General features: G+C 39.2%; 1 protein-coding gene across 1 annotated transcript in view; it reads left to right on the top strand.

Annotated features, from left to right (window-relative positions):
- Positions 1–26,086, top strand: part of otog (otogelin) — a 70,990-nt gene that overhangs the window by 31,809 nt on the left and 13,095 nt on the right. Inside the window, exons 21-36 of the mRNA XM_085351052.1 lie at positions 9,319–9,426; positions 10,087–10,225; positions 10,459–10,593; positions 10,744–10,890; positions 11,379–11,498; positions 11,720–11,836; positions 11,983–12,139; positions 12,722–12,748; positions 13,086–13,256; positions 16,861–17,139; positions 18,183–18,300; positions 21,128–21,207; positions 21,858–24,571; positions 25,368–25,545; positions 25,730–25,881; positions 25,972–26,061. Of these exons, the coding sequence (XP_085207178.1) occupies positions 9,319–9,426; positions 10,087–10,225; positions 10,459–10,593; positions 10,744–10,890; positions 11,379–11,498; positions 11,720–11,836; positions 11,983–12,139; positions 12,722–12,748; positions 13,086–13,256; positions 16,861–17,139; positions 18,183–18,300; positions 21,128–21,207; positions 21,858–24,571; positions 25,368–25,545; positions 25,730–25,881; positions 25,972–26,061 (4,732 nt within the window). The remainder of the gene's footprint in view (positions 1–9,318; positions 9,427–10,086; positions 10,226–10,458; positions 10,594–10,743; positions 10,891–11,378; positions 11,499–11,719; positions 11,837–11,982; positions 12,140–12,721; positions 12,749–13,085; positions 13,257–16,860; positions 17,140–18,182; positions 18,301–21,127; positions 21,208–21,857; positions 24,572–25,367; positions 25,546–25,729; positions 25,882–25,971; positions 26,062–26,086) is intronic.

The raw sequence follows: 26,086 nt of genomic DNA, 5'->3' as shown, positions 1-26,086 counted from the left end.
ACTAGTAAATAACAGAATTCAAAATAGAAAGATCAAACTGATTATTCACACTTCTCCACTCGTAATAACCCTGAGATTCTTGTGCATGCATTGGTCTTTAGTCACAGTGCAGAGTGGAAGTATGGTCAGACTAAAGATGGAGACTGAATGTAACAATTTAACATTTTTGTTTCATATCAGGGTAAAACAATGAGGTAAAACAAAGGGTTCCAAACTCCTGCTTAAGTGGTACAGAATCTTGAAAAGTTCACACATAGCAGACTGTAGTTATCCTAGTTAACTGTTTGGTATCAGGTTGATTGAGCAAAGGAACAAGATGTTTTTCTTGAGCAGTAAAGGTCAAGAAATGAGTGTTTCACTTAATGAAATCTTATGCTGTTAGTGTACCTGACTGAAGCTGATGTCACAGAGAAACTGGCTGCAGGTTGATTAAACTTTCTTAAAATGTCACAGAAGCCTGAAATAGTCTTCCACCCCCCTCCTTCCCATACCTGGTGATGCTGCTTGTGTGATACATGTAGTCAGCACTTCATTGTAACCATTTGTTTCCCAACATAAAGTAATAAGCAGACGTAGCTGTTCATTTTGTGTGGACAGTTTTAGATAAACTTAGCCCAGTTGTTCTGTTAACCTGACTCATCTTCTGGTTGAACTTGCTAATTCCCTGCTGGCTTCTAATACATGAATTTTCCTGGTTTTTAATTCCTTTTTTTGGGGGGGGGGACTGCCTTGCTTCATCTACTGGTCAGACCAGTAAAATGTATAAGTTGGAATTAAGTTTTTTTGGGGAAATTTTTACATTTATAGATTTAAAGATATAAGCCTTGTGGAAGTGTCTGTTGATGTGACATAAGGAAAAGTGCAGATTTTCTGTGGCAGACAAAGGACGGGATTCCAACAGATGAGGTGAACAGACATTATGGGTAGAATACAGTCATCTGACCCCTTTAATCCTCTCTGGCTGTCAGCCTGAAAGGGGGGTTAAGTGGTTTCATTCTGTGACATCAACCAGGAGTCATCCTGATTACAATACGCACAGGCAAGGGTTAGTTTAAGGATGTCGCATCTTATGACATATTTGCATAGATTATATAGTTGATTGATGAGAGCGCTACACCTGCAAACAGAAGGATTATATTTCTCGATTTTAGAACTGTCAAAAATATAAAATCTTTGTTTTTCATGTAAAAGCAGAAGAGCTGAATAAGTATACAAAAGAACAATGAAACAGTGTAGCGCTAAAATGGTAACTCTTAAAAGACAATCAAAGATTCTATCTGTGAACCTCAAATCACGTATTTATGAAGGATTTCCATTAACAAATAAAACTGACCTTGTTAGGCTTTCTGACATTGTCAGAGAATTTGGCCCTAGCTTTAATTTGAGAAAAAATAAAACCTATCGCTTAAGGTGATTTGGAAAACTATCTGACCAATGAAAGTCTTACATTTGGAAAACATAGACACCACTGAAATGAGAGACCATCTGGTTTGTTGCCAATATACAGATCAAACACCAACATCCTTGTATAGAGGGATGCTTTTGTAAACATTGACTCGAGTCACTTGTAAATCTGTGAAGGCACCATTAACGGTGAATGCTATATAGTTCTGGACTAACATGTACTACAAAAGATCATCAGCAAGACAATGCTGAACAAATAAACTTTAAATAAATATATATTGTACATATCACGTCAGCATCGATGATCAGGCTCCAAACTGACCTGTCTCAATTCATTTTTGTCACCCATTCACACAACTCACTAAACCCACATGACCCCAAAATATATCAAAGTAGCTGATGTTTGACCGTTAAGCATCTTGTTTGTATCCACCACCATCCACCACCACACCACTGAAAAACCATTAAAAATATAATTCAAACAACTACTAATTGTCTAAATGTGTTTTTAAATAATCTGAAGTACTACTGTACTGTGCTATGTGTATTTATATAGTCAAAAAAATGCTAAAACAAGACCAAGGTTAGATTTTTCTTATTATATGATGAATATAAATAAAAACTTTACATTCAAGACTTGTTTTGACGGAATTACAATGAGTACTAATGGTAACATTAACATTAAAACGGAGCGATCGTGGTTCAGGGACTTGGGAATCTCATCTTGTAACCGGAAGGTTGCCGGTTCGATCCCCAGCCCTGTCTGTTTTGGTCGTTGTGTCCTTGGGCAAGACACTTCACCTACTGGTGATGGCCAGAGGGGCCAATGGCGCGATATGGCAGCTTCTGTCAGTCTGCCCCAGGGTAGCTGTGGCTACAAATGTGGCTTGCCTCCACCAGTGTGTGAATGAATAGTGGAATTGTAAAGCGCTTTGAGGGTCTCGAAAAGAGCTATATAAATGCAATCCATTATTATTATTAAAACATATCTGCTGTCTCTCCAAGAAAATAACCCTAATGTATGTCAGTGAAGACTGCCATTAGCTTAAATTCTTAGTGGTTAAACTGGTGAAAATTAAAGCATAGTCTTTCTCTAAATCTCATTTTGAAGCATAAATGGCAGAAATAATAGAAGCCTTAAGTTTTACTGAACAATTAGACTAATTTAAAAAAAAAGAGGAAACAATCAAAAGTTCTCACAAACGTATTTTTTTATTCAATAAAAGGGCAGATCCATCCCAGAGTATATTGCTATCTAGTTAACTAATATCCATCATTTCTCTGTCTTATTTGTTTTTCCATATTTTTTACCCTCAGTGCCTACCCACCCGTGTTCCTGTCAGGTTAGATGATTAGATTTCAAATTTAAATGTAAAATTATGACATTATACTTGACCTGAATGCATATGCCTTGGTTCACTGGATAAAAAGGGGATCTGTTCTTTAGTTAATCGTTGCCATGGTGAATCTTAGTATTGAAGCTCTGTTGAGGATTGCTTTCTTTCTCTACAAACACATTCAATTCAGGGTCAACATACTCAGAGTTGATTGAACTTACTTTGATCATCCTACTTTCTTAAAGAGGAAACTGTGAGTTGCTGATCTCAGAGTAAATCAGCTCGGAGTTTGTGGTTAGACTCAGAGTTTGTTGAACCGACTTCCTGGAATTTGGCCTTGCATTGAAGCTCCCCTTGGTTACTTTAGCTCCGTTCTATAAATAGCACCAGTCTGGGTTTTCTGCCTGTTACTCAGAGCACTATCTCAGCAAACCTACTGAAATATAGTGATACGGTGAAAAGGTCGGAGAGGGGCAAAAATGGTCATCTGAACCCTGAGTCACCTTTGCTGACCTCACTGGTGTGATTCAGATATCCCTGTTCACTACATGGAGCAAACTGACCTTTTGGGTGTCAACAACATCATAACCTCTAAATCTGTCGTCCAGTTGTAGCTCAGGTGTTTAAAAAGTCACTGAAACCTGAGTTAAAAAAATATGGCACAAAGAAATCTCATTCAGCCCTTCTGCTTCTTGATGACAGATGTATTAATGAGTGTAGTGATAGTGAGACAGTTTTAAGGTTCACTGGGAGATCAACTGATCTGTATGAGATCAGCCTGGAGTCATATTCTGCTACATAGAAGCCTGTTTGTTTTTCTGCTAATCAAGGGTTGTTTTTACAGAAGAAACCTTTATTATGATTCTTATTTTAAAGATTTATAGAGTTCACAAATCAGTGATGTTAACATGACTCACCACACCCTCCCCCAAAAATTCTAAATAAGTTTAAAAAGCAAAATTTAACTACCTTAATATTGTATTTTGGTAGCATTAATGTTGGCAAACATTAAATTTAGTCTTAGCTAGCTAGCATTGTGTTTGCATTAGCAGGTATTCAAAATAATTCATTCAGTATTGATATTTAAGTTGTCGAGGGTTAGGGTTACGAGCTAACTGGCAAAATTCTACAGGGTGAGTTTCTCTGTACTGTTAATATTAATGTCATTGCTCTTATATATATATGTGCATTTGTGTGATAAATACAAAATATGCAATTTTATTTCCTAATTCATATTTAGAACATACTTTGTGGCTGTTCACTTTGAAAAGTGCTGCTTTCATGCCTTTCGTCCACCTGTAATTTTTCTTTCAGGGCAATGCATGATGGTCTACAGTACTGGGGGCTGTCTTTCTAGTCTTTCACATTTCATCACCAGTCACCAGAATGAATGATAGCAGCTTATTAGCAGCTTCGTTACAGATGCAATCAAGAAATGTGGCTTGTCAGAAATACTTAATCAACCAGTCTGCTATTAGCTATTAGCAGACTGCTAGCAGACACAAGCATAATGTGAGCTTTGTTTCCGGACCTGTTTATTTCTGTTAATTGAACAATATCTCAAGGCTAAGTTCTCTGGTGAAATTAATCCATCTTTGGTAGAATAGAATTAATAGGATGAGTAACAGTAATAGCTTTTTTTCAATTGTGAACATTGAGCATTTGGGAATTTTTGTGCACAACCTTTTTATGAGACACTGTGGGATTCAGTGAATACACTGTATATTATGTAAATATTCAAATTCACTATGCATTTGGACAGCAATACTAATACCAATAGTGTAAAGGATGAATCTGATGAATAGTTTTTTGCCCAGTGAAAGCATCAAAACAGGAGCTGTTTTGAGGAAAACACCAGGATTCAGTTCAAAACTTACCCCTGTCTGTTTATTGACTAATCTTTGTTAGCATTTCTCAGCAGTTAGTTTATCTACCTTCTCAGATTCTCTTGTCTCTGACCTGAAAGGGCTGAGATGCATTGGCATTTCTTTGTACCGTTTTCAAACAACTTAGTTCTTGAGTATTTTATAGGATGATGTTGGTATTTACTATGCTTTTACAACTGTCTGAGCTTACAGCACAATGAGGTTTGTATAAACACTTTAAAAAAAATAAAATGTCACATGCAATAAAAAAAATCACAAATCTTTATATAGAGAGTATTTAAAAATCTAAAACAGTTGAAACTGGTACATACCAAATTTATTGCAGCTTATTTTCTATATAAATGATGAATTTGAGGACAAATAAAAAAACACATCTTCCCTAACCCTAACCCCCAGACCTGAGATGTAGCTTTTACTTTTAATTAATTATTCAAACCCTAGTGTCATATTTACATCTTGGACATTGAAATAATAACCTTTATAAGATTTCTGATTTCAATAATATTAACTATATCTCCACAGCTTTAGTTGTGTTTACTAAAGCAGTCAACAAATGATAAGCAGCTTCTTCTTCTTCTTATATTAACTCTACACTTAAATGACTATCAAAATACAAAAACCCTTTCTAAACTCAGAGTCAACTGCAAGGTATTCATCTGAAGCGGGACTTTAAAACCTCTAATGGGAAATGATTAGCTGAGGTGCAGACAGATGAATCCATTGTGTCTGCATTCACAATGGCACACTTTGTTTATGATCAAAATGTAGACCATTCATTCATTCCTTCTGTGTCAATTAGTCCAGCTGAACTCATATGAACCTGGACTTTCAGGTGCAAAACAGAAACATGCAGCCTGCTGGAATTTGGTTTTGGTTACAGGTTTTGTTTTAGTTTAGACTCATGAGATGATTCAGTGTGTTGTAAGCAAAAACAAGTTTAGGTGATAAAGATGATATACCTTGTCAGGTCTGCTGCCTTTTGAAAGAGCTAGTGTCTAGGATAAGTGGGGAACATCTGGTTAAAAAAAAAAATTATTTACTTGCAAAATGTAAAAATGTAGTAAAGTATATCCTCCTCATCCCAGACTTTGCACTAAGACGCCCCAGTACTGAAAAAATGAGGCAATTTGTAGCAGAAATTATTTTATGCATTTTATTAACTGTGAAATGGTCATCATGTCAGCATGTTTTGATCTGTGTGTGATAGATCTCACACACAGGGTGGCTGTGGCTCAGGTGGTAGAGCAAATCAGCTACTAATTGGAAGGTCGGTGGTTCGATCCTTGGCTTCTCCAGTCTGCATGCCAAATATCCTTGGGCAAGATACTAACCCCAAGTCTAATTGCTTTCTGGTCATACTCATCAGTATGATGAGTATGACGATGTGTGAATGTACTTTAGTTTGCACTTGTGTTTAGAAGTGCTTGTATGAATGGGTGAATGAGGCATGTTGTATACAGCGTTTTGAGTACTCCGGGAGAGTAGAAAAGAAAAACATCAGTCTTTCTTTAAATTATTTTCTGCCCCAAATAAACGGATCAATTCACCTGCTAATCTTGTGAATGTAATTTACGATTGCAAACGTCATTAATAATCTAGGCCATAGGCTGCATACCGTCAGGGATAATTTTCAGCTTATTGTCTCTACTTGGTGTGCAACACTTGGGAGTACACTCAATGCAAGGCAGACTGCAGTCGAGCCATTGCGCTGTTTGACTCATCTGTCATCATGTTTTTCAACTACTTATTCCTCAGTCCACTTTACATCACGCGAAAGAATGAAATTCAAAATGAGGGCTGTGTTTATGAGAATTTATTCATAATGTGCTCATAGGTCAGAACAATAAATGATTTTCATATCTTTGATCAGAGAAATTGATACAGCAGTTTGGCTGCCAGATAAAGGAAGCTGTTAGCACCGTTTTATCTGTGGTGTAACTCTACTCAGATGAACCTGAGGTTTGTGGCGAGACTATTCAGTATGTCACGGCAGCCTCGCCAGTGGATATAGCTCAACCATGGATATTACAAGATACTTATCAGCTTCGTCTTGCAGAGACGAAAGCAAATGGATGGTTGCAGACAAAGACTGTTTCTTTCTCTATCTCTGAGAATCCTAATTGTCTGGTTTTCTCATGTAGCTAACATGAGCGTTACAGTCCACAGTCGCCCACCCCTGAAATTTGTTCTGGGTTCCTGGCATCTCTCTGCTCTGGAAGCAGACCTGCTTTGGCTCTACCTCTGTTATTCTCTTGGCAAAATGACAACGCTATAACTTGATAGCATGCCTTTAGGTCACTGTTCTTCAATAGTTAAAAAACACTGCTTTCAGAGAGATTGGATTATTTAGATGCAGAATTTTGAATTGAATTGAATCTTTATTTTGAACATGTTTAAATAGTATAACAACAACAACAGAGAAAAAGAGACAAGCAAACAAAACAAAAGGAAAACAAAGCAATAATAATTATAAATAACTTAAATATAAATATAAGTTGCACCCACACACACATATACACATCCCCAGTGTGAAAATAGTGGGTGAGACACCCGATCAAAACCCTACCTCCTCCCTGTACTTTGCAAAAAACATATTTTTGAACTGAGTCATGCTGATTGCTTCAGTTCTTCACTTAGTCTATTCCACAGCTTCACTCCACACATAGAGATGTAAAAACTTGTTAATTTTGTACGGATACAGGGATGTTTTAAATTAAATTCAACATGATCATTTGGAAATGATTTGCCTATTTAGATTTCAGGAGTGATTAACCCTCCTCAATGAGTGCTTTACAAATTAAATCATACTCTCTGGTAGGGGCAGAGCTGCTTGTGCATCATGTTCATTTGGTAGTAAACGGTAAGCGGTCTTTGATTTTTAATTAACGTCTGGCTGGCAGTGGGTGTTTGGTTAGGGTCAGGGAAAGTTAGTAAGTAAACGGATATGTGTAGGCTGTTATAGATACTGTTTTTGGTGTAATTATTGGACAATTATTTGTCCGTCAACTTAAAATGAACATAAAATCATGTTAATGGAATTTAAAAATGCATAGTCTTACATCGGTTAGGTTCCTCAAGTGGTGATTGTTGGTTTGTACTTTCATGTTACTCTGTAAACATGTAAATAGCTGACAGAAACTGTCTCATAATCACCATTTAGCAACATAAACCTGAGGCTACAACCCCACACACCAACACAAATCCTTAATGAGGACACACATGTCTAAAATCTTTCTCATAGTAGAATACAACGCTGACCGCACATAGCAAAAAAAAAAAAAAACAGCACAAGTGAGCGATCGCCACAATGATTCTACTTTAGAAAGATGAACAGGTAGAAAGGGAGGCTGCAGCCTCACTCCTCATCTGCTTGTTGCCTGTTGAAGTTAAGGGTCTGCATACTCAGTTTGGTATTCACTCAGCTTCCACTCTGGGTTCTTAAACCCAGCTTAGTCTTGGCAAGCACCTGCCAAGACTAAGCTAGTCTTGGCAGGTGCTTGCAAAGAACCAAAGTTGTGTTAGCAGCACAATGCGGTTGTTTCTGTCTTGGATGCAGTTTTCCACATTACCATTTATCTCATCATTTTGTGCAATAAGAATAAATTTCCATATCCATGCTCTAGACTGCCTCTGACACACATAATTGCAGTACTGGGAACCAGTTTCCTACAAGAACTGGTTCTCGATTCCTATCCGTAAATATCATGGTAATTTTAGACTTCTAATGATTATCTGTTTGATTTTCATGGCACAATACATCACAGCATACATCTTTAAAAAGCAAGACCTGGGTACAGAAGTTTGAATTTACTTTGGAAATTTCTCTAATCCACACAGGGTCAAAAGTATACATAAAAGATCAGATATATACACATGCCCCCACTAATATTTCACTAAGTGTCCTTTAGGAAGTTCCACCTCGTTCAGATGCTTGTGATAACCATCAGGAAACCTCTGGCAAACCACTTAAAAAACAAAACAAATATCACTTCAGTTTATTGGGCTTTGCAGGTATTCATTTATGTACATTTATGATTTTGACTCTTTTTCAGCCATTCTGTTGTAGATTTGATGCTGTGTTTGTGATCATTATCCTGTGTTATGACTCAGTTTTAGCAAATTTTAAGCTGTTGGAAAGATGGTTTTACATTTAAATAAACTGCTTCACATTTAAACATGTCAGATACATTTTCAGTGGCAGTGGTGATGAAGGCAAGTCCAAAGCACTGCACCACAGTAATTCAAGATGCTTTCAAGATGTCATGTGCTCCTGTTTTTTATCGAGACTTTGTATTAAAAAGGATATAGATTCACACTAGTCTTGTTGTAAAATCTTAACATCTTTATACTCTGTCTTGGTGTTTTGAATAAGAATAAGCTTAGCAAGGGGCAGGTGCGACTAAGAATGACTTGTTAATCACACAATGAAGCATACCCACATTTAGTCTCCTTGTTGACTCTAATGAATATGTTTATAACATCAAGATATGTGTGCAGAGAGATGAGTAGAGTGCTTGACAACCAAGTCTTTTTGATCCCTGCTGGCTATTAGAAAAAAACATGCTGATTTAAGGCACTTTAACACTGGCTTTACTTTTCAGCCCCAGCATACAGAATTCATTGGTCTCAATTCTACATAAACTCAGTGCTTTAAAAGTGTTTTTCCTTTAACAGTTGGGTGTTTCCCACAGGCTGCTGAAACATGGAGATGAGTGCTTTGAGCCCGCTGCATGCCCCTGTCTGTGGAAAGGAAAAGAGTATTACCCTGGTGACAGAGTCTCTTCGCCCTGCTACCAGTGGTATGTTTCCACAGATTCAGTGTTTTTAGAAAATTTTGTTCATTAAAATTGAAAATCTTCCTTTCATGTTACATATCTTCACATATCATATTTCCCTTCTCTCTATAGGCAATAATTCATTTTGTCACGCTTTACAAATTTGGTCTTGGCCTCGCCAACAATAGCTGTCAAATTAATATGATCATCAAGCGTTTGCTTAAATTTCTAATACCATCGCCAATTTTTCAAAGTCAGATTTAGCCTGAAAGCTCAGAATCCCGAGGTTGTCAGAGCATCGAAAGTGGCCACCTGATATCTATAATTCTCTGCTATCACAGCACAGAAAAAGGCCTTGAAAACAGAGCGGGCCCTTGTATGACTCTTTGATTCTCTGCTTCAGACTGTTCATCGCTAGTGAAAGGAAACACTCTCCCAGTGATCTCAGTCATTCTCCCATCCTTCCATTTCTTCTTCAAGCCTCAGCCAGGGAAGAAGATGTAGATGACAGCCTAATAGTGCAATGAGCTGCAGTTCAGCCTTTGACAATTCACCGGTCACTTTTCTGCCTTCTGTAAACCTGAGGCTCTCAACAAAAGGAGGCCATTAGATGTGAAAAAAATGTCCTCTAACTAAGTGGGAACAAGTTGATGCCGAATCACTGAGGCATTGCTGTCTTTGTAGTGTTTGCCAGCATGGGACGTTCCAGTGTGTATTTCAGCCGTGTCCATCGTTGTGCACGGCTTACGGTGATCGCCACTACAGGACGTTTGATGGGCTGTTATTCGACTACGTTGGAGCATGTAAAGTTTATCTTGTAAAGGTATGTGAGAAAAAGATTATTATAGCCATTACATGAGCATGTGATATACTTTTTGGTCCATAACAGTGGACCCCCCCCTTACACACACACACACACACACACGCACACACATGCACACACACACAAACCTGCTTTACTCTGTAATAATAAACACTAAGCCTATTGTTACACTGAGATTTCTAAGCTATAAAGACATTTACTGTTACAGCAGCTGTGTTTTCTCACCTCCACAGAGCAGTGCTGATATAATGCTCAGTGTCACAGCTGAGAACATCGACTGTTTTGACAGTGGAATCATCTGCAGGAAGTCCCTGCTGATCAATGTTGGAAGATCCTTTGTTGCTTTTGATGATGACACTGGGAAGCCAGTAAGAGTCACTTTTAAAGCAATTTCTACTGCTAGCGCAGAGTGATGTGCTGCACAGTGTCTTTGTGTGTCATCTTTGTTTCTTCTGAATAAGATTTAAGGATTTTTCAGTGGATAGCTGCCATCTAACTACAGTCACTCGTTTATGCAGAATCCATCCAGTGTGATTGACAGGAAGCAGTTAATGTTCATCTGGCCAGCTGGGTACTTCACAGCGATTCATTTCCCAGAGGAAGACGTCACAGTCCTCTGGGACCGAAAGACTACAGTGCATGTCCAGGTTGGACCTCGCTGGCAGGTAAGATGCTGGTTCAGTGTTTTGTTTTGTTTTTTGCAGATCTTCAGCTGATCTTCAATATAAGGTGACTCCACAAATGATACCTAATAAACTGATGTTATACCAGTTTGATATTTTAGGATTTTTCTGGTTCCTAATTGAGCTGAGTGACCTCTGAGTTATCTGCAGCCATGATGGGAATCACTTGTAGTTTAGCTGATTATTTTTGTGAAAGGTCGGACGGTATGTTGCTATGAATCGTGGCACGTCCTTTCCTTTCACAAAGGAACATACAGCGAATCATCTCAGAAGCACTGAAGAACTTAACAGATTTTTTTTCATTCAGACTGTTGAACACACCACTCTCAGAGCAGCATCCAACAGGCAGTTCTGTGTTACTGTCAGTCACAAATTTTAAGAGGCTATGATATAAAGTAAAATGTAATATCATGACGGTATTAACAACATATGAGCTAACAGGCTAAAAAGAGGCGATGTGATGTGTTCAGGGGAAGCTGAGCGGATTGTGTGGGAACTTTGACTTGAAGACAGTGAATGAGATGCGAACGCCTGACAACATCGACTCCCCAACACCACAGGAGTTTGGAAACAGCTGGACTGCAACAGAGGTGAGCAAAACATCACCTGTATGTTCATCATGCTCTGATGATCTAATGAAGGCAATTAACTGTGAAATTAACATTTCACTTGGACAATAACTTGCAAGCCTATTCATCACAACTTCAGTTTATTTGAAAACTGAAATAGTGATTCATTTATAGTGAAATTGATCTTTCTCATTTGACATAAATGTTTCTTTTTATCTCCCTGTGTATGTGTGCGTCTTTAGTGTGTAAACAGTCCAGATATCAGACATCCCTGCACTCTCAGTCCACTCAGAGAACCTTTTGCAAAACGACAATGTGCTGTCCTGCTCAGTGAGATCTTCCAAGCCTGCCACCCAGTGGTGAGTAACAAAACGTCTCTACCCTGGGCTTTTTACAAGTACTACAGACTTTTTATTTTTTAATTAAGGGGTAAAATTCTACTTGCTATTAATTCATCTATTTGTAATAAATTTGTAAAAAAATTATTTCTTATATTTGCCCTTAGGTGGATGTCACCTGGTTTTACATGAACTGTCTAGCAGACACATGTGCCTGCAGCCGAGGAGGCGACTGCGAGTGTTTCTGCACCAGTGTGGCGGCGTACGCCCAGCGTTGCTGCCACCAGGGTGTACCTGTGGACTGGCGTTCTCCTTCTCTATGCCGTGAGTCAGTCAGACCACAGGGAGTAAAATTCCCATCTAGTGTTTCTTGCTAACGTTTGCAGATTTTATTTGTTAAAGCATTCCTTTTTGAACATTTTAATGTAGACATTGTATGTTTAATTAATTACAGAGGAATAACTGAGCTTCAATAGCTTATCTGGAAAAAAAACATAAAAACTAAAAAAAAAATGACGTTCTAATTGTAGTTACATCGTTATCAGTTAAACTGCTATCAGTTGAAAAGCGGTTGTTGAAAAGCAAATTATTATTAATAGTTGTCATAATTAATTATATATAAATTCTTCTCAACAGTAAAATTAGATAATTTATGTAAATGTCAAGATGGAAACTATAAAAGGGAAGAACTTGATGCAAGTTTAAACTATGTTGTGGGGCATTTTAAATGACCATATATTGATATTGATCTTAAAATCCTATACTGGTTAGGCTCTAATAAAAATTAATATCTACTTTTCGTGCTTATAAAGTACCTTTCAGTACTACTTTCATAGTATTTATATCATTATTGATAGTAGTAGTACTCATCCTGTTATTAATAAGAGTCTCTTTGTTTCCGTGCAGCGTACGATTGTGAATTCTACAACAAAGGTATAGCAATTTCTCCACACATGCGCACGCACACACACACACACACACACACACACACACACACACACACACACATATATGTGTGTGTATGTATAGAGAGAGAGAGAGAGAGAGGGAGATTTCTATATATAAATGATATGCCCTGCACTTTATATAAAGAAGTATAAATGTATTATTAAAATGCAATAATATGCAATGCAACATTGATTATTTTAATGAAATGACCACTCACAGTCAAGTATTATGCAGTGATAGAATAGCAGTTTTTAGGCTGTTGGAGAAATTATGAGTTCAAAGAGGTAAAATCCTACAATAAAGTGTGGATGCCTGTCTGCAGTTCTGGGTAAAGGTCCCTTCAGGCTCTTTACCTTCAGGGATCGGACGACACTGTTGGCAGCCAGCAAATCCAGCAGCTTTGTGTTCCTGCAGCGTGGCAACATCAGCGACACCCCTGACATCATCTCGCTGTTCATGATGACACCTGGCCTCAGCAGAGCGCGACCACACGGTGAATGAATTTGTTTAAAATGAAAAGGTTTACTTTGTATACAGAGAGAGATTCATTTCATTGCAGGAAAAATAATAACTGCTCAAAAAACTGATTTTGTTTTTTTTCTTCTATTTCAAATGATGATGTCAGCATTTTAATTACAACTGTTGACAATAATTATGACTTCCAAGAGGAAGGAAGTTTCTTGTGTTTTTATATTTAGTGAGTGTGGGAAACTGGTTAGTTCAGAAGCTTTATAGTTTTATTTTACACTCATTTCTTTTCAATGTAGAAAACAGTCTGTGTCTGCTTTACTAGTGTAGGGTTTGGTGGTATCAGTGCATGAAAGAGATCTTCTGTAGTGGGTTTGGGAAAGTTTGATCGTTGTGTAGATACCACAGTGGTATATTTTCCTGTCAGCAGAATACAGCAGGCTCCTGAATGAAAGAGACGCAGGTATGCTGGTTGAAAGCCAGTAGGAAGCTGTTTAAACAGGGGAGCTCTGATGTTAAATTCACAGCTAAAAAAAAATTTGTTTCTTTGGCCAAATCTGTAATGTCTGGTTTCTCAACTCTGACTCTTTACCTTCTGGTGACTGGACAAGGAGTCCAGTTCTTTTTTCTTGGAAGAAAAAAAACAACACGAAGGAAAAAGGCGTAAGAATGCAAACTTTAATATCTATTCTGTAAGTGTGGTAGACTCTATTTATATATATTCAGCTATCAATTTCAAAATACAAAGCTTAGCAATCAAGCTGAAAATACAGCAGCGATATATTATCATTGTAAAGTTTTAGCAAATAATTGTTAACCCAATGTTTTCTCTTCTTTTAGCTGTTGATTGCTGTTGCTATTGCACTCATTGTTTGGTTGGCCTTTGCTGAGCAGATGCTATCTGCCTCACACCTTTTAAATTTATTATTAATAATAGTGAACATAAAAGTTCCAAAAACCAAAACATGTGTTAAAAAACTCCACTAGACTGAGAGCAGCTGTGTAAAGTTTGTTTAGAGCAGTGGTCCCCACGGGCCACGGACCGTTAGTTGTTTGGTACCGGCCCACGAGAGTTGAGGCTCGGGTGTGAGATTTATGGTTTCCAGGGCTTTTTATTGGTTTTTATCTTTTTTTTTATTTATCGTTTTTATTGTTAACTCTGTTTCCCTGGGCCTTTTCATGTGTGTTATGAATAAATCTTTTTTTTTTTTTTGTACCGGTACTGGTTTTATTTAGTTGTATCTGTGACCCCTTAAAGGCTGGTCCATGAAAATATTGTTGGTCATAAACCAGTCCATAGCGCAAAAAAGGGTGGGGACTGCTGGTATTTACGTCATAATTAATGTTAGCTTATTAGCGCTTTAAAAACTGCCTTGTGGTGCCTTCTAGTGTTTGAATTTAAAGTTTGAGCTTGAACTTCTTTTCCTGATGAAAGCACGATTCCTACATAACAGACATGTGTTTGACATTTTATTTTCTGGATGATCTTTCTCCATCCTGTCATCTTACATTAATGAGAAAATCAGAGTTTCACTAAGAATCTCTCTCTGCAGCGACTGAAAACAGGCTAGCTGGCTTTCTCATCTTTCACTGTTTCCTTTGTGTTTGGCAGTGTTTGGAATGATTTGAGTGCGACCTGTGAAAACACTGATGGAGGAGATGGACTCTCATTGACTTACATTGGTAGCATGGCCCAGAGATCAGATTGCTAAATGCTAATATAGCAACCTGAGCTGCAGGCTGGTGAGCAAGCCAAGACACTAGCTTGTTCCAAAGCTAGTCTCACTTTTTATCACATGTGAGCGGAGATACTGCTGCACTTTGGATTATTTTCATACAATATACATTTTCTTCCACTTAATAAACTTTAAAAATTATTTTACACTTGAAAAGAGGACCGAGGAATGTAATCAAGTGATAAGCATAAGAACATGTAATATGGATTCAAAACTTCTATTGTATTTTGGCCTTCAGTTTTGGTGAAAAAGTGAAAATAAAGCTGCACCACTAAATAATTTCTATTGTGAGTACCAGTAGGTTTTCTTTGTGTAAAGGCTGTGTTCAGCTGCCATGTTAAATGTGCTGCTATGAGGATCTTTCTTTCTTTCAATTTTATTTATACAACTCCAAACCACAACAACAGTCACCTCAAGGCACTTTATATTGTAAGGTAGACCCTACAATAATACATACAGAGAAAAACTTAGAAATCATATGACCCCCTATGAGCAAGCACTTCAGCTGGCAACAGTGGGAAGGAAAAACTCCCTTTTAACAAGAAGAAACCTCTGGCAGAACCAGGCTCAAGGAGGGGCAGTCATCTGCCATGATTGGCTGGGGAGAGAGAAGGAAGACAGGATAAAAGACATGTTGTGGAAGAGAGCCAGAGATTAATAACAAGCATGATTCAATGCAGAGAGGTCTATTAACACATAGTGAGTGAGAAACGTGACTGAAGAAGAAATACTCAGTGCATCACGGGAATCCCCCAGCAGCCTGCACTTACTGCAACATAACTAAGGGAGTATTCAAGGTCACCTGGTCCAGCCCTAACTATGCTTTAGCAAAGAGGAAAGTTTTAAGCCTAATCTTAAAAGTAGAGATAGTGTCTGTCTCCTGAATCCAAACTGGAAGCTGGTTCCATAGACGAGGGGCTTGAAAATTGAAGGCTCTGCTTCCCATTCTACTTTTAAATACTCTAGGAACAACAAGTAAACCTGCAGTGCAAGGGTGATAGGGTACTATAAGGTCATTAAAATAAAATGGGGACTGATTATTCAAGACCTTGTATGTGAGGAGCAGGAATTTGATCTTTGTTGGTTTACACAACTGAGTTAAACAGTATGTAACTCAGTGTTAATAATAATATATAAAAGCTGTTCCTTACAGTGGCAGTATGCTGTTTATACTGTATTTATACTAGAGAGCAAACAGTTGAAATAAAGGTTGAATTCAGTGAATGAATCTAAGCATCATCAGCTTAAGTTTAATTTGATCTCTTGATGTAACCTAACACTGACTGAGAACACCGCAGCTACTGTGCACCAGTCCAACATAGTGCAACAGAGTACTTTCATGAAACCTTTCAATACCACAAAGTTAGTGTACTATTGTTTGGCAAGATGTTTCCCAGTATGAAAAAACACACCTTCATATCATATACAGGTCCAATATCTGATTTTAAAAAAAGCCATTCTTCCTGTCCAGTCCTGCGTTTCTTATCAGGAATACAATACCTTTAGCTAGCAGCCATTTTTTTGTGTTTGCTGATATTTGCTGAGCTGATAGAAATGTTACACTTGAAATAACCTGCCACTCAAAAACATGACAATATCAATGCTCACGTTTCTGCTTCCGCCTTGAAGTCACACTGATGTACCTTGTTTCACTTTTCACTTTTCATCCGTTTTAAGCCTCAAACACTTTAATTAATTCTTCAGTTTTTTTAAGAATACTCCACCCCAACTTATTCAGATTTTTTAACACCAGAGTGTGACTGTGCATAAGTAGAACTGGTAAATTCAAGCAACTTGTCTTATTTGTCCTTTAAAAAACATAATCACAGTAGCTCTTCTGCTTTGCGAGCTTTTCTTTATACTTATGAATTTTTTTCTTTTTTTTTTACTCAGACACGTCACGAGTTTCCTTTGAGGCAGCTGACAGGCCAAACTACTTCCTGTCTGCTAGCCCCAATGGCCAGTTGACGTTGGCCAAGTGGCAGGAGAGCGAGGCATTCTGGGAAAGAGCCACCTTCATCCTCCGCAGGAACACCTGGATCCCAGGCTATGACTCACTCGAGTCCCATGCAAAACCCGGCTTCTTCTTATATGCTGCTGTACCTCGCCTCTACCTAATCAAATACAAACACTTGGACAGCTTCCGCAAGGCCACGCTGTTCAAACTGTCAGGTCAGCAGCACATCACATAACACTCAGTAATCATCAGTGTTGCTGATTTTTTTTATTTATGATCATAACAAAAAAAATAATGCGGTCATGATGACAGGGCTGGAACTGGAAACTGGCTGCTTAAGACCTCACAAGCACAACTTTTTCTAACCTAACTTTTTTGATGTGAAAGACTTACTTGAACCATGACTTGCATATAAACAGACTTCCAGCATGTTCTAGAGTTAAATCACAGTAGAGATGTTAGTTACCTCGACTGTTTTGGCAGCGTTTGCAAGCGTGATATTCTTTCTGTCTGTTAACACGAAAGCTCAAAAAGTTTTAAATGAATTCTGGTAAATCTTTGTAGGAGTGTAGAGGGAGTCGTGTTAATAATCCATTAAAATTTGCCTTACTGTTATGTAAGGATTCTAAATATCACATTATAGTTTGCATTCAAATATCATGCGACATTTGACCTCTGACCTCACTTTTACATCTTACATCTGCTCTTGTTTTCTTTGCTCAGTTCAGTTTGCTTCTATATCAACATCCTGTTTATTTAGATGTTTACCTTAGGGACCTTGGGTTAATTTGCTGCTTTATATTTTTGACTCGGGTATCGGCAAGGATTCAGTGGGTCGTTATTGCTTCTCTGTGGTGCCAAGGGTCAAGACTACTGGCTCCTCTGCTCATATTTTCTGTTAACAGGGCAGTGAGGCTAATAACTGATGCTAAAAATATATCAGCAACATTTGCTGATGGCAGTAAATGCCAGTCCAGATACAGACATGCTAATGGTGTTGATCTTTTTCTAGTCAGTCCAGATAGAAAATGTGATGTTTAATATACAGAAACATTTAAAATGAGCATTATTTTTGTTTCATAATGTAAATTTACAGAATGAATGATATTTGCATGAATGAATGATACTAAATCCTTGTTTTGATTGTTTCTCAGCCATGTGTACATTGTAACTTTAGGGGTGATTAAACTGTCACATATTACCATAATGCTTACTAAGCTTACTAAGCATTTAATAAGTATTGTGTGTTTTTGATCAGGCCCAAACCCAGACGCCCCACCAGCTCCTCGCTGTCAGTGGAGGTACGACGCCTGCGTCAGCCCCTGTTTCAAGACATGCAGCGACCCGTTCGCTGAAGCCTGTATCACCATCCCACAGTAAGATCTTCCCCTTTACTTTGAACATTACAGCCAGAATTATCAGCTTGAACAGTCAGTTCTACGCATACATTAAAGACTTCAAAGACTGGGACCAGGTCTTCAAGCATGTGCATCCACAAAGTGACTCTGCTGCATCAAATCAGCAATAAGATAGCATCATTCTAGTATCAGTTTGTGATTAAATGAGATCAATCTGTTTGTGATAATATGCTGATTAGCTGTGATAAATTTGCAAAAATTGCAAATCTGTTTTCATTCAGAGCCCAACCAAACCTCATAGATTTGAAACAGAAATCCAAAAACACTTTCACGAATGGTAATGTAGTTCCTGCAGCACAGCAATTTAACCTCAAAATGACATAGGCGCTTGGGATCCTTGCTTTTACTTAGGAATATAACAAGAGGACAATCAGTTGGCTACCAATTGAATCAAGTTCCCTACTGCAAAGAGACACACTGGAAACGAGTTGTGCTCATCAGTGGAGACTGATTCAGATTGATTGCAGCGTAATGGCAATCTATTTGTTTACCTGCAAACTTTCTCCAACCCATCCAGCAGTGACTGCAGTCAGTCTGAGTTGGGCCTCACTTGTTTCGATGCAGCTTGTCTTTCTCTGGGTTAACTGTGAAGTTTCTTCTGTGTAATCTCTTTCCAACCAAAAATGGTTGGCCAGAGAGTTGCACAGTCAACCACTGGGTGAACGCTTGGTCGCCACAACTACTTGTAATTGCATTGATTTTCCAGACTGCCATCCTATTTTTACTCTAGTATGACATTAATCAACCTGACTACTTGCAAATACATGTTTAGTGAAAATGCTGAGCTGATGTTTGAACTGACAGAAACTTTACAAATTTCATTTTTCAATTCATACTTAATGAGAACTTGGGGGGAATCACATAATTATGAAACTGGGATCTTATAATCACAATAAAAGATCTTGTAATGACGACAACAACAACAACAACAACAAAAATACGCTTATGGGAGCTATCCATCATTACTATACTTGAGAGAAATGTGGGATTATTGCTCCGTCATACAATTTATGATCTTAAATATTAATGAAAATTTTTTGAAGTATTTTTTAAAGTTTATTTCAGAGATGTTGCTGAAACTTTCCTGATGCTGATCATGATATTGTTTAAAAAGAGAATTATGACAGTGTTGCTCTTTTAGAAATAAAATCCTTGATTAGTTTTCCTTCTATTTACAGTGGGGCAAAAAAGTATTTAGTCAGCCACCGATTGTGCAAGTTCCCCCACTTAAAATGATGACAGAGGTCAGTAATTTGCACCAGAGGTACACTTCAACTGTGAGAGACAGAACGTGAAAAAAAAATCCATGTATTCACATGGTAGGATTTGTAAAGAATTTATTCGTAAATTAGGGTGGAAAATAAGTATTTGGTCACCTCAAACAAGGAAAATCTCTGGCTCTCACAGACCTGTAATGTCTCCTGTAAGAAGCTTTTCTGTCCCCCACCTGTTACCTGTATGAATGGCACCTGTTTGAACTCATCATCTGTATAAAAGACACCTGTCCACAGCCTCAAACAGTCAGACTCCAAACTCCGCCATGGCCAAGACCAAAGAGCTTTCGAAGGACACCAGGAAAAGTATTGTAGACCTGCACCAGACTGGGAAGAGTGAATCTACAATAGGCAAGCAGCTTGGTGTGAAAAAATCAACTGTGGGAGCAATCATCAGAAAATGGAAGACATACAAGACCACTGATAATCTGAATGACCTGCAGAGAGCTGGGACCAAAGTAACAAAGGTCATCATCAGTAACACACTACAACGGCAGGGAATCAAATCCCGCAGTGCCAGACGTGTTCCGCTGCTGAAGCCAGTGCATGTCCAGGCCCGTCTGAAGTTTGCCAGAGAGCACATGGATGATACAGCAGAGGATTGGGAGAATGTCATGTGGTCAGATGAAACCAAAGTAGAACTTTTTGGTATAAACTCAACTCGTCGTGTTTGGAGGAAGAAGAATACTGAGTTGCATCCCAAGAACACCATACCTACTGTGAAGCATGGGGGTGGAAACATCATGCTATGGGGCTGTTTTTCTGCCAAGGGGACAGGACGACTGATCCGTGTTAAGGACAGAATGAATGGGGCCATGTATCGTGAGATTTTGAGCCAAAACCTCCTTCCATCAGTGAGAACTTTGAAGATGAAACGAGGCTGGGTCTTCCAACATGACAATGATCCAAAACACACCGCCCGGGCAACAAAGGAGTGGCTCCGTAAGAAGCATTTGAAAGTCCTGGAGTGGCCTAGCCAGTCTCCAGACCTCAACCCCATAGAAAATCTGTGGCGGGAGTTGAAAGTCCGTGTTGCTCGGCGACAGCCCCAAAACATCACTGCTCTCGAGAAGATCTGCATGGAGGAATGGGCCAAAATACCAGCTACTGTGTGTGCAAACCTGGTAAAGACCTATAGTAAACGTTTGACCTCTGTTATTGCCAACAAAGGTTATGTTACAAAGTATTGAGTTGTATTTTTGTTATTGACCAAATACTTATTTTCCACCCTGATTTACGAATAAATTCTTTACAAATCCTACCATGTGGATTCATGGATTTTTTTTTTTTTCACATTCTGTCTCTCACAGTTGAAGTGTACCTCTGGTGCAAATTACTGACCTCTGTCATCATTTTAGGTGGGGGAACTTGCACAATCGGTGGCTGACTAAATACTTTTTTGCCCCACTGTATTTTGTATGCGCAGTCCTTTGTTAACAGCTCTTAATGCTTTGGCCTCTGAGTACCGATGCAGAGTTTATAGTCTCAGCTGTCAATTGTTTTCTGTTCAGAGTGGAGGGTTGCCTTCCTGTCTGTCCCCCACTCATGGTCCTGGATGAGGTCACTCATCGGTGTGTGTACATTGAAGACTGTGAGTATCTGTGTAACACTTTATGATGAACAGTATTTATAAAGGCTAAACATACTAGTTAGTTGGTAGTTTTTTTTAAATATTAGTAAGCACTGATACTGATACTTGATAATTTTTGCTAATAAAGCTAATAACAGGTTTTTAAGGTATATATGTATATTGTTCGGATGTCATTGAAAGGTTTCAACTGTTAGTCATAAAATTTTGTTCTGTCATTTTTAAATCTTACCTTAGTGTCTGTATTATAAAAATTTATATACTTTCCTCAATTTGTTAATAGGTGTTGTTTAATAGGCAACCTATAGAAAAGCTATAGGTAAAATCAACACAATAATATAGTAATATAACAAAAATGAAAAATGCGAATTACATTGATATTTGCGTTAGGTAATATAGCTTATTAAATTCTCTGTGTTAATCAAGTTAATAGTTAATATTGCTATGGTTTTAGTAATACACCTAGATGCACAATTTTGCACATTTAGGAAAACGAATTTACAGTTGTTTCAAATTTAACCTAATCATTGATATCCCTGCTAAAACGCTAAAAGTATGAACAAACTCATCTGCACTGTTTCAGTCCACTTAATGACCTGTATCTCTTTTCTGAGCTTGTTATTTCTCTAACAAACCTTTTATTGGCTGAACAGGTATCAAGGTTCCAGTCGCTGTGCAGCCCGTTACACCGTCTGCTGCACAGCCAGCTGCCACTTCTACAACCACTGCAAGTACTACTGCCTCCACCAGTACCTTTAATACCACCACCTCCACTACTGCTGCCTCTGCTGCTCCTCCACACACTGCTCCCACAACCAAAATCACCTCCACTGTTCCAGAGGCGAGTCTGCACACCAGCTCCTCAGAAACACCACCTGCCATTATCTCTCCTTCTGCAAGTCCTGAACCTTCCAGTACAATAGAACCCCCAATGCCTCCGGCAGTGCCCACTCCTGTGAGACCAGAGGTGGTGGAACCATTGTCAACTGTCAAAGTGACAGTGGCTCCGCCCACTACTATTATGGGTACAACAAAATGGATGAGTGGACCGTTGAGCTCTGCTGTCAGTCCCTTTGGTCCCAGCACCTCTAGGACAAGTAGCACCTCTTTCACCACGACACCCCTGTTCTGGCTCACTTCTACCACCAAGTCCACCGATTCCCTCCAGCCACTATTCACCATCACTCCTGTGACTACTGAGTCAGCAACCACCACTGCAGCTCTGACCAAAACCTCTCTAGAGGGGACAACCACAAGTAGCACTCCTATAGTTGTGCAGACCACAGAGGCCACAACACATTCCACAGGGATCGCTCTGATCATCACAGCTTCCAGCCCCAGTCCTGCTCTGGTCCCGGAAACTTCTGTAATTACAGAAAAAACTATAGTTCCCAGTACAACTATCTCTGCACACACTGACACCAGAACAAAATCTTTAACAGTGGAAGGAACTACAGTTACAACATCCATCACATCTGGCTCACCAAGCACAGCCTTCACAACAGCTGTAGCTCTTCCAGCTTCTCCTTCTGTGGAAACAGTAACTACAGCTTTGCCAGAAATCATTTCAACGAAGATGACGGAATTAGTCACACCAGCTGCACCTTTTACTACTACTAGAACAACACCACACATCATAACACCATCTGTAACCACAGAGAGGATGTTGCACACCACCTCTACAGACCTGACAACGCCCACAACAACGGCTCCCAAATTAACGACAACAACCCTCACTCATTTTGCACCAAGCACACACGTACCATCTCCCTCTACCTCAGCTACTACAGACTGGAGAACAATCACAAAGAAAGTGTCTATAACAGACTCCCCTGCATCTGGCACAGCACAGGCTGAAACCACAACTGCTCCTTTGTCCAAATCTACAGTCTATACTGAGAAAACTTCCTGGTCTGCAGCTGTCCCGGTTACAGACAGAATGACCATCACAATTGCCACTGCAACCTCAAGACCTCCAGAAATACCAAAAATATCCACTGTGTCTACAGTTCCTATAATCACAACAAACCTGATAGAAACTACTCCTGTGTCAAAATCCCCCATAACTGATAGCTCCACCGGTCCACCTACTACTATTAGTATTTCAGAACCTTGGCGCCCCTCTCATTGGCAGAGCTCCCCCACCCCAGTCTACAGAGCCACAGTGGAGACGACACCAGAGGTCAAATCTGAAACTGTTGTCCATGTGGTCACGTCCACTGCAACTACCACAATTCCTCACGTTCCACTAACAACTGAGCCAACTGTAACATCTGCAACATCAGCATCGATACCTACCACTGCCCAAACCAGGACACCTCCTGAAATATCAACTGCAAAATTCATAGCCACCACAACCAAAAAACTGTCTACACCCCTGCCTATGCATTCTTCCCCTGAGACAAAGCTTATCACAGCAACTGCAAGTGCACCACCTACTGTTGCTACCACAACACAAAGACCTGTCATTGTTCAACTGATTACAGAGACAATGCATCCACTAACAGACAGAGTCCAGGTGTCAACAACATCTGCAACCACATCCCATCCATCTTCATCACCACTTGGCACTACTACTTCCACAGCACCTCCTAGGACAACAACTATCCTGGACAAAGTCACCACCCGGCTGGTGTCCACTTCAAGGGTTACATCCACTCTGACAACTACCATTATCACACAGACGACCACCCTCAGGACAACACCCAGACTTCCTGTGACAACAAGAATTACTCCCAGAACCACGTCGACTGAGCGTGCAACCATCAGGCCATTCACCGCTAGGGTAACAGTAGCAACAAGGCCAGCAGCAGTAACCACCAGATCAACCACTGTCAGCCCACCAACTGTCACACCAAGCTCTGACACAACAACTACATCAGAAGTGACAACTACAACCATCACAACATCAGCAGAGCCAGTTACCACAGCAAAAACAACCAAACCTCCTGACACAACCACAGCAGAACCTCACTCGACCACCATAACTACTCCACTGCCTCTTCCTACTTTAACTACACTCACAACATCTACAGCTATACCAACTTCAGTCCACAGAGAGCCAACCACATCTGAGGAAACTTCAACAACTACAGAGACTGATGTGTCACCATCTGCATCCCAACCGGTGACACCAGTGCCTGATGTGGTGAGCTCCACCCAAAAACTCAGTATTCCCACATCTGCTACAACCTCCCGTCCATCAGCCATTAAAGTCCAAACAACTGTGCTGGATAAAGTTGATCGGACGAGTCCAAGTGAAGCAACATCTCCAGCGCTGGCTTTTCCTCACACACCAGCGGAAACAACCAGTCACACAACAGAGGGAGCAACATCTATGAGTTTATTACCTACAAGGATGTGCACGGTGGGCTCACTTATTATTCAGCTTCATTTCAGTTTATTATTGGATTACTTCAGGCAGGCTACAAAGTCAAACTCAGGCAGTAATAGCACATCAGCTGATCTCAGTGCTTGCATCTGCTTCTTCTTTTACACAGATAGCATGCTTTAAGTTTCTTTTGCCCACCTGTAGTTGCTGCACATCTGCAAGCCACTTTGCAACCCACCTTCATCCTAGCTTCTCTTTCTATGCAGTGTCTGAATTGTTGTATTTTTTGTATTCTCTGTTCTGCACTGGATTTATTTTTGCTACTCTTTCCTGAACTTCATGGTTTTGTGTGGAAGGGAATTGCCAGGACAAAGCAAAGCTGACAAATATAATATATTTATAATATATTTGTAAACATATTATATATTATATAAATATAATATATAATATTTCCTGCAGAGGGAAATTTCAGCCTTTTTTGACTAGTGGTCCTGACTGAATATCTAGGACTGTAGAATTGTTCCTTTTTTGTGTTTTTCCTGGTTTAGCACAGCATGCTTATTTCAGACACAGAACATCTAAAGATTAAGCTTAGATATCTGATTAAATATTTAAGGTGCACTTAAATCTGGTCTGTTATGCAATTATGATCTACTAATTATGATCTTGCAACTAAATATATTTTTAAATAATAGAACGTGAATCTTGAGTGTTGCTCACTGGTTACTGCAATGCCAAAAAACATGGTTTTACTTTCCTAATTACAAACAACAAATAACCTTTATTTTGATTTTTATTGGGGTTTTTTTGTTTGTTTGTTATTTTGCACCAGCCTCCATATGCAGAGATCGTTGATGATTGCACCAAGTACATCTGTGTCAACAACCAGCTCGTCCTGTTCAACAAATCCCAGAGCTGCCCTTACACTGCCGACCCTCCAAACTGTGGCCTGCTTGGCTTTGCTATCCTCGTAAATGGAGACAAGTGCTGCCCTAAGTGGGACTGTCCATGTGAGGAAAACACATAAATGAAGGAAACACATTATTTATTTATTTTTTTTACAAGAAAATCTGCTCCACACTTTTAAATTTTGCTCTGACTGAATGATGATAATTCTTAAATGTCTCCCATAAATATTTGGCTTTGGCAGATTGTTATCTTTAACTGTGCTCTTTGGTATCCCTACTGTGCCAGGTCGATGCACAATGTTCCCTGATCTGAACGTGATCACATTTGATGGGAACAGCGTTGCCATCTACAAGGCTGCCTCTTTTATAGTGACCCAGCTGCCCAATGAAACTGTCAGTGTTCTGGTTCAGGAGTGTCCCGCTGACTCACAGTCACCAGTGAGTAAATGTCACACATGCCAGTTGCTCTGACAGTGATCTGGACAAAAGTTTCTGTTCTGTCATCTGAGTTTCTTTTGCTTTTTAAAGCTCTTCTGGAATTTTACCAACTTGTGTCTGGTGGCACTCAACATCACCCATAAATCCAACCACATCATTATCAACAGGCTGCAGAGGAGGGTAGGAGATACTCTGCTTCTGATTA

The sequence above is a fragment of the Diplotaxodon limnothrissa genome, linkage group LG1, assembly GCF_057381915.1.
Source record: "Diplotaxodon limnothrissa isolate DT_005_m linkage group LG1, D_limnothrissa_male_GT1.1, whole genome shotgun sequence".
Taxonomy (NCBI): Eukaryota; Metazoa; Chordata; class Actinopteri; order Cichliformes; family Cichlidae; genus Diplotaxodon; species Diplotaxodon limnothrissa.
The sequence above is the reverse complement of the archived record's forward strand: the minus strand, read 5'-3'. Positions and strand labels throughout refer to the sequence as shown.